Source organism: Heterodontus francisci, chromosome 1, assembly GCF_036365525.1.
Source record: "Heterodontus francisci isolate sHetFra1 chromosome 1, sHetFra1.hap1, whole genome shotgun sequence".
Lineage (NCBI taxonomy): Eukaryota > Metazoa > Chordata > Chondrichthyes > Heterodontiformes > Heterodontidae > Heterodontus > Heterodontus francisci.
This window is the reverse complement of record NC_090371.1, coordinates 282,462,686-282,474,841: the sequence shown is the minus strand read 5'-3', so window position 1 is coordinate 282,474,841 and position 12,156 is coordinate 282,462,686. Positions and strand designations below refer to the sequence as shown.

General features: G+C 42.7%; 2 protein-coding genes across 4 annotated transcripts in view; one reads left to right on the top strand and one right to left on the bottom strand.

Moving 5' to 3' along the window:
• lamtor3 (late endosomal/lysosomal adaptor, MAPK and MTOR activator 3) overlaps window positions 1-9,546 on the top strand; it is a 27,843-nt gene extending 18,297 nt beyond the window's left edge. For both annotated transcript variants that reach the window (XM_068046437.1, XM_068046446.1), the window contains exon 7: window positions 8,927-9,546. In XM_068046437.1, the coding sequence (XP_067902538.1) occupies window positions 8,927-9,000 (74 nt within the window). In that variant the 3' untranslated portion in view covers window positions 9,001-9,546. The remainder of the gene's footprint in view (window positions 1-8,926) is intronic.
• dapp1 (dual adaptor of phosphotyrosine and 3-phosphoinositides) overlaps window positions 9,547-12,156 on the bottom strand; it is a 254,861-nt gene continuing 252,251 nt past the window's right edge. For both annotated transcript variants that reach the window (XM_068046417.1, XM_068046424.1), the window contains exon 9: window positions 9,547-12,156. In XM_068046417.1, the coding sequence (XP_067902518.1) occupies window positions 12,127-12,156 (30 nt within the window). In that variant the 3' untranslated portion in view covers window positions 9,547-12,126.

Here is a 12,156-nt window from a genome sequence, read left to right as displayed (position 1 = left end):
CCCTGCTGATACACAGGATGTGCTGGTGTAGTCCCTGTAGATGGCAAATCCTTCAAAATCACTGAACTGACAAGAACTTACTCTTTTACGCTGTTATCAGTTTTAAGAACCTCGGAAAAAGTTATGCCTTTTTAATGAGATGTAACTGAGCTTTTAATGGTGTACTAAGTCATAACTAATGCTGAAGGCACTGGAAAACTAATTTTAGATTTGTGTAATGTCAAATCTTTCCATTATAAATTCCAAGTTTTTAGTAGTTATTTTTAAAGTTTGATATTTTAGCTTCTAATGTGTATATCCAAAATTGAAGGATAATCAGTGCATTTTGCTTTCTGATTTGCTGTCTGACAATTATTCATTATGATTGGCTGCTTAGCCTGCTTGATGACATCACTGTTGCTGGATGTCTGGAGATCCCCTTGACTTGCCACCAGATTCAAATTAACATCAGGAAAGAGGAAATCCATGCCACAGATCTCTAGATCTATGGACAGCTTTCTTTTGAGGTCAGCGGTGATTGCTTCACTGCTGACTGCAAAATCCAGGCTCTTGTTTTTTTTATTCATTCATGGGATGTGGGCGTCGCTGGCCAGGCCAGCATTTATTGCCCATCCCTAATTGTCCTTGAGAAGGTGGCGGTGAGCTGCCTTCTTGAACCGCTGCAGTCGATGTGGGGTAGGTACACCCACAGTGCTGTTAGGAAGGGAGTTCCAGGATTTTGACCCAGCGACGGTGAAGGAACGGCAATATAGTTCCAAGTCAGGATGGTGTGTGACTTGGAGGGGAACTTGCAGGTGGTGGTGTTCCCATGTATTTGCTGCCCTTGTCCTTCCAGTTGGTAGAGGTTGCGGGTTTGGAAGGTGCTGTCGAAGGAGCCTTGGTGCATTGCTGCAGTGCATCTTGTAGGTGGTACACACTGCTGCCACTGTGCGTCGGCGTTGGAGGGAGTGAATGTTTGTAGATGGGGTGCCAATCAAGCGGGCTGCTTTGTCCTGGATGGTGTTGAGCTTCTTGAGTGTTGTTGGAGCTGCACCCATCCAGGCAAGTGGAGAGTATTCCATCACACTCCTGACTTGTGCCTTGTAGATGGTGGACAGGCTTTGGGGAGTCAGGAGGTGAGTTACTCGCCTCAGGATTCCTAGCCTCTGACCTGCTCTTGTAGCCACGGTATTTATATGGCTACTCCAGTTCAGTTTCCGGTCGATGGTAGCCCCTAGGATGTTGATAGTGGGGGATTCAGCGATGGTAATGCCGTTGAATGTCAAGGGGAGATGGTTAGATTCTCTCGTTGGAGATGGCATTGCCTGGCACTTGTGTGGCGTGAATGTTACTTGCCACTTATCAGCCCAAGCCTGGATATTGTCCAGGTCTTGCTGCATTTCTACACGAACTGCTTCAGTATCTGAGGAGTCACGAATGGTGCTGAACATTGTGCATTCATCAGCAAACATCCCCACTTCTGACCTTATGATTGAAGGAAGGTCATTGATGAAGCAGCTGAAGATGGTTGGGCCTAGGACATCAGGAAAGATCGTTAAACCATCTTCAAGGTTGTTTGTTTAATATTTTTCCATTTGTTCATTTTCATTCTTGTTGAAGCTGTTAGAACTGCAAGCCACAGTCTTCCTTTACCACCACATACTTTTAATTGGTATGGTAGTAACCCTTTCCATGTAGTTCACTTTTAACCAAACTTTAATTTTATTTAACCTAGCATAATGATTCATAATAAACATGCATATATATTACGCAATATTTAATCTTGACTAATTGTTGCTTGTAACTAATTCTTCTGTAACCAAAAAAAATACAAATTTAATTGGTAGATAAATTGAAAATGAACCCATGGTATCACCATAAGCTGTAGGTACATAAATGGGTATTTCTATAACCTCAACTCCTCCAAAATTCTGCTGCCCACTTCCTACCCTGCACCAAGTCCCACTCCCCCATCACACCAATCCTCATTGGCCTAGAGTAGCTGAAATTTAACATTCTTGACCTTGTGTTTCAACTCCTCTGTTGGCCTTATTCCCCCAGGACTATGTTCTTTTGAAAAGTTGTGACATTATTACGCATCAGCATTTGTGACTGAGTACTGATTCAGTGGAGGCCCTCTATGGGATAGAAGGAAGAACAAGGCCTAGAGGCAGGGAATGTAATTCTGCCTGATCAAGCAGGTGCTGCTAACATCTGAGTTGAAAATTAGATGGAAGGTGATGTGAAGAGGAAGTGCTGGAAGATTTGCACATGAGAAAGACTCATTCAAAAAAAGTGATGCAAGTATGTCAGTGACTGAACGGTTTGAAAACCGATCATTCTGATTCATAAACCACTCACTTTGACTGTTAATGCAAATAATAGAAACTATTTTCTGGATAGACTCTTAAAACCAGTCTTTCAGCTACATTGTTGTAAGGTTTAATTACTGGTTTAAACCAGGAAAACTGGTTCTGGTAAATGTGTAATAGAAACAGAAAATATTGGAAATACTCAGCAGGCCTGGCAGGTTTTGTGGAAAGAGAAATAACATTAACATTTCAGGTCAGCAACCTTTCAGCAGAACAGGGTTCTGAGCCAGCCCTGGTGAAAGGTCATTGCCCTTAAATGTTAGTTCTGTTTCTTTCTCCACAGATGCTGCCTGACCTGCTGAGTATTTCCAGCATTGTCTCTTTTTTTTATTTGATTACCAGCATCTGCATTAGTTTATCTTGTCTGCTAAATGTGCGCGTGTTTAGCTAGCTGACTGTCTGCAAATTGAAATGCGTTTGTCCTGAAATTGCCACTTCAAGCTAGTCCTTAACTTGGTGTGTCTTCAAGGAATTGAGTATAATGTAGCTATCTCTCTCCAGAGTACATGAATTTAAAGGTCCCCCCCACACTAGGTATACTTCTTTGTCAAAGTGCTGGCTTGCGATAGTACATACGTGTAGTTCTATTGGCCTGTGACAAAGGACTGGGCCTCCTTGTCGAGCATTTTGTATTTTTCTGGCAGGTCTGGGTTACCTCTGTGGCTTATGTGCCTGTCTTTATGGTGTCTGTTATGTCTGACTGTCCCCTTTGGGGACCTCCTGAAAGAACTGATTTCTGCTAAATTCCTGTCCTGCCCAACCCCTGACATACTGCTTCCTTTTGTTTCCCTACTTTATGCTCTGCCGTTGTTGTTACTCCTGCACCGCAGCCTCACAGCTCCAGGGACCCGGGTTCGATTCCGGGTACTGCCAGTGCGGAGTTTGCAAGTTCTCCCTGTGACCGCGTGGGTTTTCTCCGGGTGCTCCGGTTTCCTCCCACAGCCAAAGACGTGCAGGTTGATGGGTAAATTGGCCATTATAAATTGCCCCTAGTGTAGGTAGGTGGTAGGGAATATGGGATTACTGTAGGGTTAATATAAATGGGTGGTTGTCGTTCGGCACAGACTCGGTGGGCCGAAGGGCCTGTTTCAGTGCTGTATCTCTAAATAAAATAAAATTATGTCTGTTACTCTCTCCTCATTCTCCCTCAAATTAAAAGGTCATCCAAAACTCTGCTGCCCATATTCTAACTCTGTTAGGGTGGAATTTAATGTGTCCTATGGGAGTGGGTTGAGAGGTTGGGGGTGTGTAGATGTGAAATTGGGAGGGAAGGCAGGGAGTGGAGTGCCCATTATCTTCCTGACATCGTGCAGTTTTATCAGCAGTGTGGAAAGTCAAGGATTGCCTTCCCTTCCTGAGGCCAGTTGAGGTCCTTAAGTGGCTTTTTACGAGTGACAATGGGGGTCCCTCCGTCATCTTGGGAGGCTGCCCAGTAAAACTGGCAGCCTCATTTGGGGTGGAGAGGCCCTCCTGATTCAGCCCTATGGAGGGTCCCCCCCCCCCCCCCCATCCCCACCTCTCTAGCAGCAAGGGCTGCCCAATTGACCCCGGCGACCCTTACCAGGGTGACGTCCATGATGCTGCTTTGGGCCGGGTGCAGTCCTGGCAGTGGCCACCGCTCCTGGTGCTGGGACTGAAGAGCTGCTGGCCCTCCAATTGCCTGACAGCTCTTGAGTTGGATCTCTGCCCTTAAAGGGATGGGAGCCCTGATGCCAGGTAGTTAATTGCCTGATGGGCACAGAATCACAGGGCTCCCGGAAATGGCTGAGGCAGGGTTGCCACTGGCTTTCCAATCAGCCCTTAGTCCCATTCACCAGTCCTCCCTGTGCTTGCTGACCTACATTAGCTCCTGGTGAAGCATTACTTCCACTTTAAAATTTTCATCCTTGTTTTTTTTAACTTTCCCTGTCTCTGTAACCTCCTACAACCCTGAGATCTCAGCACTCCCTCAATTCTGACCTTTTGAGCATCCCCGATTTTAATCACTTCAATCGTGCCCGTGCCTTCAACCTCCGGGGCCCTATATTCTTGATTATTAAATTTATTATTAGATAATTAAACCTCTGTCTCTTCCTTTACTCCTTAAAAACTCTTGGACCAAACTTTTGGTCATCTATCCTAATATCTTAGTGGTTAATGTCAAATTTTGTTTGAGAATGCTCCTGTGAAGCACCTTGGGCCATTTCAGTATGTTAAAAGAACAGTTATAAATGCACGTTGTTGCTGTTATATCTCACTGCCACTATTGTAGCACAGTCTGTCTGTTGTATCTTTTTCTTGGTGTGTTTTCACAATGTTAGAGTAGTGGCAGCAGAACTACAGTTGTGACAGAAGAGAGTGAGGGAGGAGTCAAAGGAGCAGTAGCGAAGGATGGAATTATTGGTGTGTATTTTTCATGAGAGCTAGGAGCTGCAGTATCTGGGTGAGGTGCTATATGCCCGGAGCACAAGGTGGATCCAGGGCAAGGCTGTTGATTTGAGTATGGTTTAAATTTAGCAGCATATATTTAGTAAGATGGTAAAGAACTAGTGGCTGAATCTGTGTTTTTTCACTGCAATGTCACTAGGCAGATGTTTTTGGGAGAAAGATTTTGTGACTGACACTTAAGGAAAATACTGATGAGAACGACATTAATGAGTTACTTAAAATTATTTTGCTAGATGTGTACAGAAAAATCAACGTCCTGGTAAATGGGGAGAAAATGTATATTTTAATAGTGAATCTTGATATATGCATGAAGATCTGTGAGGTGGCTCCTATGTTTGCATCATCATTGTATAAAAAGATTGCTCAGTAGTTAATGAGGCAGCAGTAAAGCTGTTAAGAGGCCAAAGAGGAACATCAACATTTTAGACACAAAAAGGAATGTGATAAACTATGACCAGGACTAAGTGACTTCAGGAAGTCACACAGGTTAGTAGAGTGGGCAGGTAGATGTCAGATGAAGTTTAATTCAGGTAAATGTGAGGCAGTACATTTCAGGAAGAAAGTTATGTGGATTCCAGCTGAAGTTTCATCCTTCGTGTTTTGAATCCACCCAGGATTATAGGTATCTTGGAGAAATACAACGTTCCTTGGACTGCTGTTCTCGCCGCATCCTGAGATCAACACTTAGTGCCATGCATCACCACGTGTACACGGTGGACCTCTCTCTCTCTCCAGAAGCACCGCCTCACCTTATCTCAAAGCTGTTCTACTCCGCAGTTTCATTTCATCCTCCGTCTTATCTGGTGCATTAACAAAAAACTTTTTTTCTTCCTTTCAGGTGTTAAGGAACACAAACTCCAGCAGCTGATGGGGACGAATACCCTTCCAGATCCTTCTTCCCCTTCATCTCCCTCTGACCCCTTGCCGTGTATTCGCTATACCCTCTGACTTTCCCCTCTCTGCCGCTGAATGTTTTGTACTCAGCAAAGGACTCAGTTTTATTCCCTTATGCCCCCACCTCAAATAATTTTGTGTTCAGCATGACGTTGAGCTCTTCTGTCGCCTTCACCTCCGGGCTCACTACTTTGACCAGGAGTCCTCCTCCCGACCAGCAGATCCATTCATCTGCCTCCAGCATTCCCCCTCTACCTGGACTCCTCTTACCCGCTCTTGATCTTTTCATTGAAAAGTGTGGGCAAGATATCTGCCGTCTCAATTTCTCTTTTTCCCCCCCCCCCCTCACTCACTCTAACATGCCCCCCTCTGAACTTGCTGCTCACCGTTCTCTCAGGTCTAACCCCGACATTGTCATCAAACCTACAGATAAGGGTGGTGCCGTTGTCTGGCGTACTGACCTCTACCTTGCAGAGGCTCAGCGCCAACACTCAGACACTTCCTACCTCCCCCTGGACTATGACCCCACCACCGAACATCTAGTTACTGTCCACAGAACTGTCACTGATTTCATCTTATCTGGAGATCTTCCCTGTGCAGCTTCCAACCTCATAGTCCCCTTACCCCGGACAGCCTGCTTCTACCTCCTTCCCAAAATCCACAAACAGGACTGTCCCGGAAACCCATTGTTTCAGCCTGTTCCTGCCCCACTGAACTTATTTCTTCCTATCTTGACACTATCTTTTCTCCGCTGGTCCAGTCTCTTCCCACCTACATCCGTGACTCTTCTGACGCCCTACGTCATTTTGACAATTTCCACTTTCCTGGCCCCAACCGCCGCCTCTTCACTATGGACGTCCAATCTCTGTACATCTCCATCCCCTACCAGGACAGTTTGAGGGCTTTCCACTTCTTCCTTGAACAGAGGCCCAACCGGTCCCCATCCACCACCTCCCTCCTCTGCCTGGCTGAACTTGTTCTCACATTGAACAACTTCTCCTTCAACTCCACTCACTTCCTTCAAGTAAAAGGTGTTGTTATGGGTACCCGCATGGGTCCTAATTATGCCTTTCTTTTTGTGGGATATGTCGAACATTCCTCGGTCCAGTCCTACTCAGGCACCCTCCTCTAACTCTTTTTCCAGTACGTTGATGACTGTATCAGTGCCGTCTCCTGCTGCCGCCCGGAACTAGAAAACTTTTATCAACTTTGTTTCTAATTACCACTCTCCTCTCACCTTTACATGGTCCATCTCCGACACTTCCCTTCCTCGACTTCTCTGTCTCCATCTCTGGGGATAGGCTGTCTACTACTATTCATTATAAGCCCACCGACTCCCATCGCTACCTCAACTACACTTCTTCATCCTGTCTCCTGAAAGGACTCCATTCCATTCTCCCAGTTTCTCCGTGACAGGGTTCCTCTTGTCCTCACTTTCCACCGCACCAGCCTCCTGATCCAAAGGATCATCCTCCGCCACTTCCGCCACACCCAGCGTGATGTCACTACCAAACACATCTTCCCTTCCCTGTCAGCATTCCGAAGGATCATTCCTTCTGCGATACCCTGGTCCACTCCTCCATTACCCCCACCACTTCGTCCCCTTCCCATGGCATCTTCCCCTGCAATGGCAGGAGGTGCAATACCTGCCCATTTACCTCCTCTCTATCCAAGGCCCCAAGCACTCCTTTCAGGTGAAGCAGCGATTTACTTGTACTTTTCAATGTAGTATACTGTATTCACTGCTCACAATGTCGTCTCCTCTACATTGGGGCGACCAAACGCAGATTGAGTGACCACTTTGTGGAACACCTCCGCTCAGTCTGTCAGCATGACCCCGAGCTTCTGGTTGCTGGCCATTTCACCCGCCCTGCCCTGACTGCTCTCATGCTCACATCTCTGTCCTGGGATTGCTGCAGTGTTCCAGCGAACATCAGCGTAAGTGTGAGGAACAGCATCTCATTTACCAATTAGGCACATTACAGTTTGCCAGATTGAACATTGAATTCACTAATTTCAGAGCATGACAGGGCCCCCCTTTTTTATGTTTAGTTATTTTGTATTTTTTCTTTGGATATTTTATTTTTTTAGTTTGGTTAGTTTGTTTCTACTGTGCCCTACCCACTGTTTTTTAAAGTTTGTGCTTGGAGTGCTTTGTGCTTTACAGTCAATTCACACCCTTTCTACTAACGCTTTGTCTTTCAGCACACCATTAACATACCGTTTGCCTTTGTTCCATGACCTTCTGGTCAGTTATTCTCTGATCCTCTGTCCTATCAACACCTTGTCCTTTGTTATCTCTTGCCCCACCCCCTGCTTTACTTACTTAAAACCTTTTACATTTCTAATATTCGTCAGTTCTGAAGAAGGGTCACGGACCTGAAACGTTAACTCTGCTTCTCTCTCCACAGATGCTGCCAGACCTGCTGAGTATTTCCAGCATTTCTTCTTTTTTATTTCAGGTTCCTAGCATCTGCAGTGTTTTGCTTTTATTTAAGTTATGGAGATGGCCTACATGAAACTGTAAAAACTTTAAAAGTAGGGGAGACCTAAGGAGTTCAGAGACACTAATCTTTAAGAGTGAGAGGACCAGTTATAACTTTTGTTTTCATAAGCAATTCAGCATTTGACCCCGAGGTTTTATAGAGACAAAAAGTACATAAAGTGAAGAGACAATGCTATAATTACAATATGGCCCTTTTTTTTGGCACCTTAGTTTAGGAACTAAGTCAAAGCCAGGGAAAGGATCTGAAGAGTTTCATTATTTGATATCAGAGATGGAAGTCCTTAGTTAGGAAGAGAGACTAGAGAAACTGAGGCACTGTTTATTTGAACAAAAAGAGGATTGAGAAAATCTGAAAGAAATGTTTAAAATGAAAGGCTTTTGAAGCAATGAAGGAAATGTTGCTTCTTCTGGTTGGTAATCAGAGTGCATGAATTTAAGATCATCACCTAAAACAAATGGAGAGCTTAGACATCTTTCTAATGCTGGGAGTTGTCAGGACATGGAATGTCCTGTCAGAAACTGACAAGCAGAATCCTTAACCACTTTTAAAAGGCAACTGGATAAATATCTGAACAAGATGATTTAACGGTAGAGCGAAAGGGCAAGGGATTGGCTGAATGAAGAGCTCTAAGCCCTAGCAGAGGTGTTAAGGGCCAAATGGCCTCGTTGGGTCAATTCTTTGTGGCTGTTTTTGGTAGTGGCTATGCATTTTACTGCTTTTATACTGTGCTGTTTTCTGTCTTGAAAGGATTGATTGTCAGTTTGGAGAAAGAACTTGCACCATTGTTTGAAGAGTTGCGCCAGGCTGTGGAAGTTTCCTGAAGAGCTGAAGACAGAAAATTAACATTCTCAAAGATTGTGAACCTACTGGCAAGTCATTAATGCCACATGCAGTTTCCAGGAATTGGGTGGTGCTCATAAAGACATTTCATCAAAGTTTCTTAAACTGAGAATCGGATCATCCATGACTTCCCCCAAGTTCTGGTTGACAATATTTACTGCATACAGCTGTTTTTCTGAACACCTCACTGCCACTAATAAGAAAAGCCACATAAGACCCCAATTTGTTTTTCTTTATAAAATAGTAGCATTTCTGGTATCATAATTGGATTGTTGCAACTCAAGGGCTGTAATTGGTTTACTTTGGGGACATAGGGAAGAGGAGAATCATGGCTGGCTTTAAATTATTCATTTTGCCTGATTTTAATGCCCAAGGTGAAGATCTTGTTACTAAAGAGATGCACAACTGCTTAAAACTGTAAATTTTCACCAATGTACATTTTAGTTGAGATATCTTGCTAGTAAATGCAGAACCACAAATGATGACATTTACTTACTGAGTGCAATATAATTAAACGAGTAACCAAAGCTGTCAAATGTTTAACTTTATTTGTTCATAAATTATCACATTATACATGTTATGGCATAACATTTGTTAAATTAACATACAGTGGAAGCAGTTTAAATGTTTTCTATACAAGCTGAATTTTCAAAATCTAGTCACTTGTTCTGCATACTTTAAAGATGTTTTTGTACTGTTAGCCATGCAGGAGAACACTAGCCTGACTAAAGGGTGTGGTTTCAAGTCTCACTCCAGAGACTTGAGTACAAAAATCTAGACTGATGCTTTGGTGCTGCACTGTCAGATGAGGCGTTAAACCTGGTCTATTCTCTTAAGTGGATGTAAAATATCCTGTTACTGTTTCGAAGAGCAGCAGAGGAGTTTTTTGTGCTGTGCAATCTTTTAAATCCCTCAAACAACACTAACATAAAAATCTGGTCGCCATGATCACATTGCTGTTTAGCCAATTTGCACACAGCAAGAACCAATAATGTGTTTCTCTGCATTACAACTGTGCTTACACTGCAAAAGCACTTAATTGCCTATAAAGTCCTTTGGGATGTCCTAAGCTCCTGCTCAGGTACTACTTATATTTGAAAGCATTTCTTTTACTGGTGAATGGTAGATCCACATATCCTCTATGCAGGGAAATGGGGTTTCATTCAGTGTGACCAGCTCCAGCAATCATGTTGCAAATAATTAAGAACTGCAATGAAAAGCTTTACCTAGAAACAACACATGTTAGAGAACATATATGAAGATCAAGATTTTCTAGCATCGTCAGCTACTAAAACAAGTGTAACATAAATATAATTACAGTTGTTGAATGGAGTTACTTCAAACGGTGAAATTAATACTTATACAAAATTCAGATTTGTTACATTTACATACTGTGGACAGACTATCATTTTATACCTTGCCCCTTTGTTCCCTGCTAATTGGAGTTTTCTTGATGGCATTGTTGAAAGATTCAGCTTCATCTTTTTATCAATGCTTTGAGAACTACACTGACTTCTATGTTAAGTATTTAAAAGCTGGGTTATTCAGAGAAAACTGGGAGGAAAACTGATTCTTGTGTCTTTTTTATATGCCTGTAGATGTGATTTCAGAATGGAGTTAAGATGGCAAAAGGATAATTCAGTATTCAAACCCTAACCCTTCATCCTTCACAATACCAGTCTATATTCAAGTGCTATTCCTGTATCACTCCCTTTGGCTTAACAGGATCCATCTTTCGTCCTCAGCTAGAATAGCGCTGGTATTGTGACAAATGGGAACTTAACTCTCGGTGCAATTTTAAACTTAAAAAATACAAAAAATCTCTTCAGTCATTAAAAAAACAAGCAGTGCTAAATGCTACCAAAACATTCTTAACTCTGAAAGGAAAATGATCTGCTCGGCAATGCTCTGTAACCTACAGCCAGGTTAACAACTATTTACAACTTATAGAATCATGGATTAAAATTTACTTGCAAAAAAGAGCACCCTACCCTTCTTAAACACAGGCATGGGTTTTGCAATATAGTTGCAGGCAGCTAAAACTTATCAAATCAAAACCTGTACCAACTAACAAATGGCATTTTTTCCAGCAGGAATCCCTGTTGCTGAAGATATTGGAAAATTGCAGTTGGCATCTAACTTTTTAAATATTTTTGCCTTCCCTTTTAAAACAAGTAAGTTTCAAATCAGTGGTTCATTATGTAAATAAATTGAACAGTTATTTGATGCACAAATATTTGCCTCGGACATATCTTACAAAAGTCATAACCAGCATACAGAGAAATATGGGCTGCTCAGGAGCTTAAATAACATCTGTAAGAAGAATGTAGTCAAAGAATTATTTCTAGATTAAGCCGTTCACTTCCCTTCTGTTGCAAGTGGTGAATTACAGTTGGAGTAGAACCAGCAGGGTATGTGTTCCAGGTGGCATTTAAACCTGTAATTCATCCTTTCCACTATTTTGACTAATGATACCTACATGGAAGTTACAGGATAGAAACAAGCCTAGGCTGTATTTATGCTCCATATGAGCCTCCTCCCACCCTACTTCATCAGCATGACAAGCTATTCCTTTCTCATTTGTGTGCTAATCTAGCTACCCCTTAAATGCTTCTCTGCTATGGTAGTAAGTTCCACATTCTCACCACTCGAGTGAAAAAACTCCATAATTTTAAATATCTCTAATAAGGTCACCTCTCAGTCTTCCCTTTTCTAGGAGAAAAGAGCCTCAGCCTGTTCAGTCTTTCTTGATAGTTGTACCCTCTCATATCATCTATTCTCCAGTGGGACTGTATCCTTTTCTTGTAATAGACACAAGAACTGTGCACAGTACTTCTGAGCGTAGGCTCTAAATAAGTTCAACATTAACTTCGGTTTTTGAATTCTACTCCTCTAGCGATGGTCCCCACTGCTTTTCAGTTATGATTTTGTTACATTGGTGTAAAGTTTGATTGCTATGCTATAATTTTGAAGAATTATGGAAGTAAAAGTAAAGCTAAACTGATGGGTTTTCCTTCTAAACTCGTGCTCGGTTTGTAGATAGAAGTTTGTCAACAAAAGCTAGGTGTCTTGTGTCACTGGAGATGATAATTCTCGCTAGTCCAATTTTAAGTTTTTGCTGCTTTCTTCATTTGAGT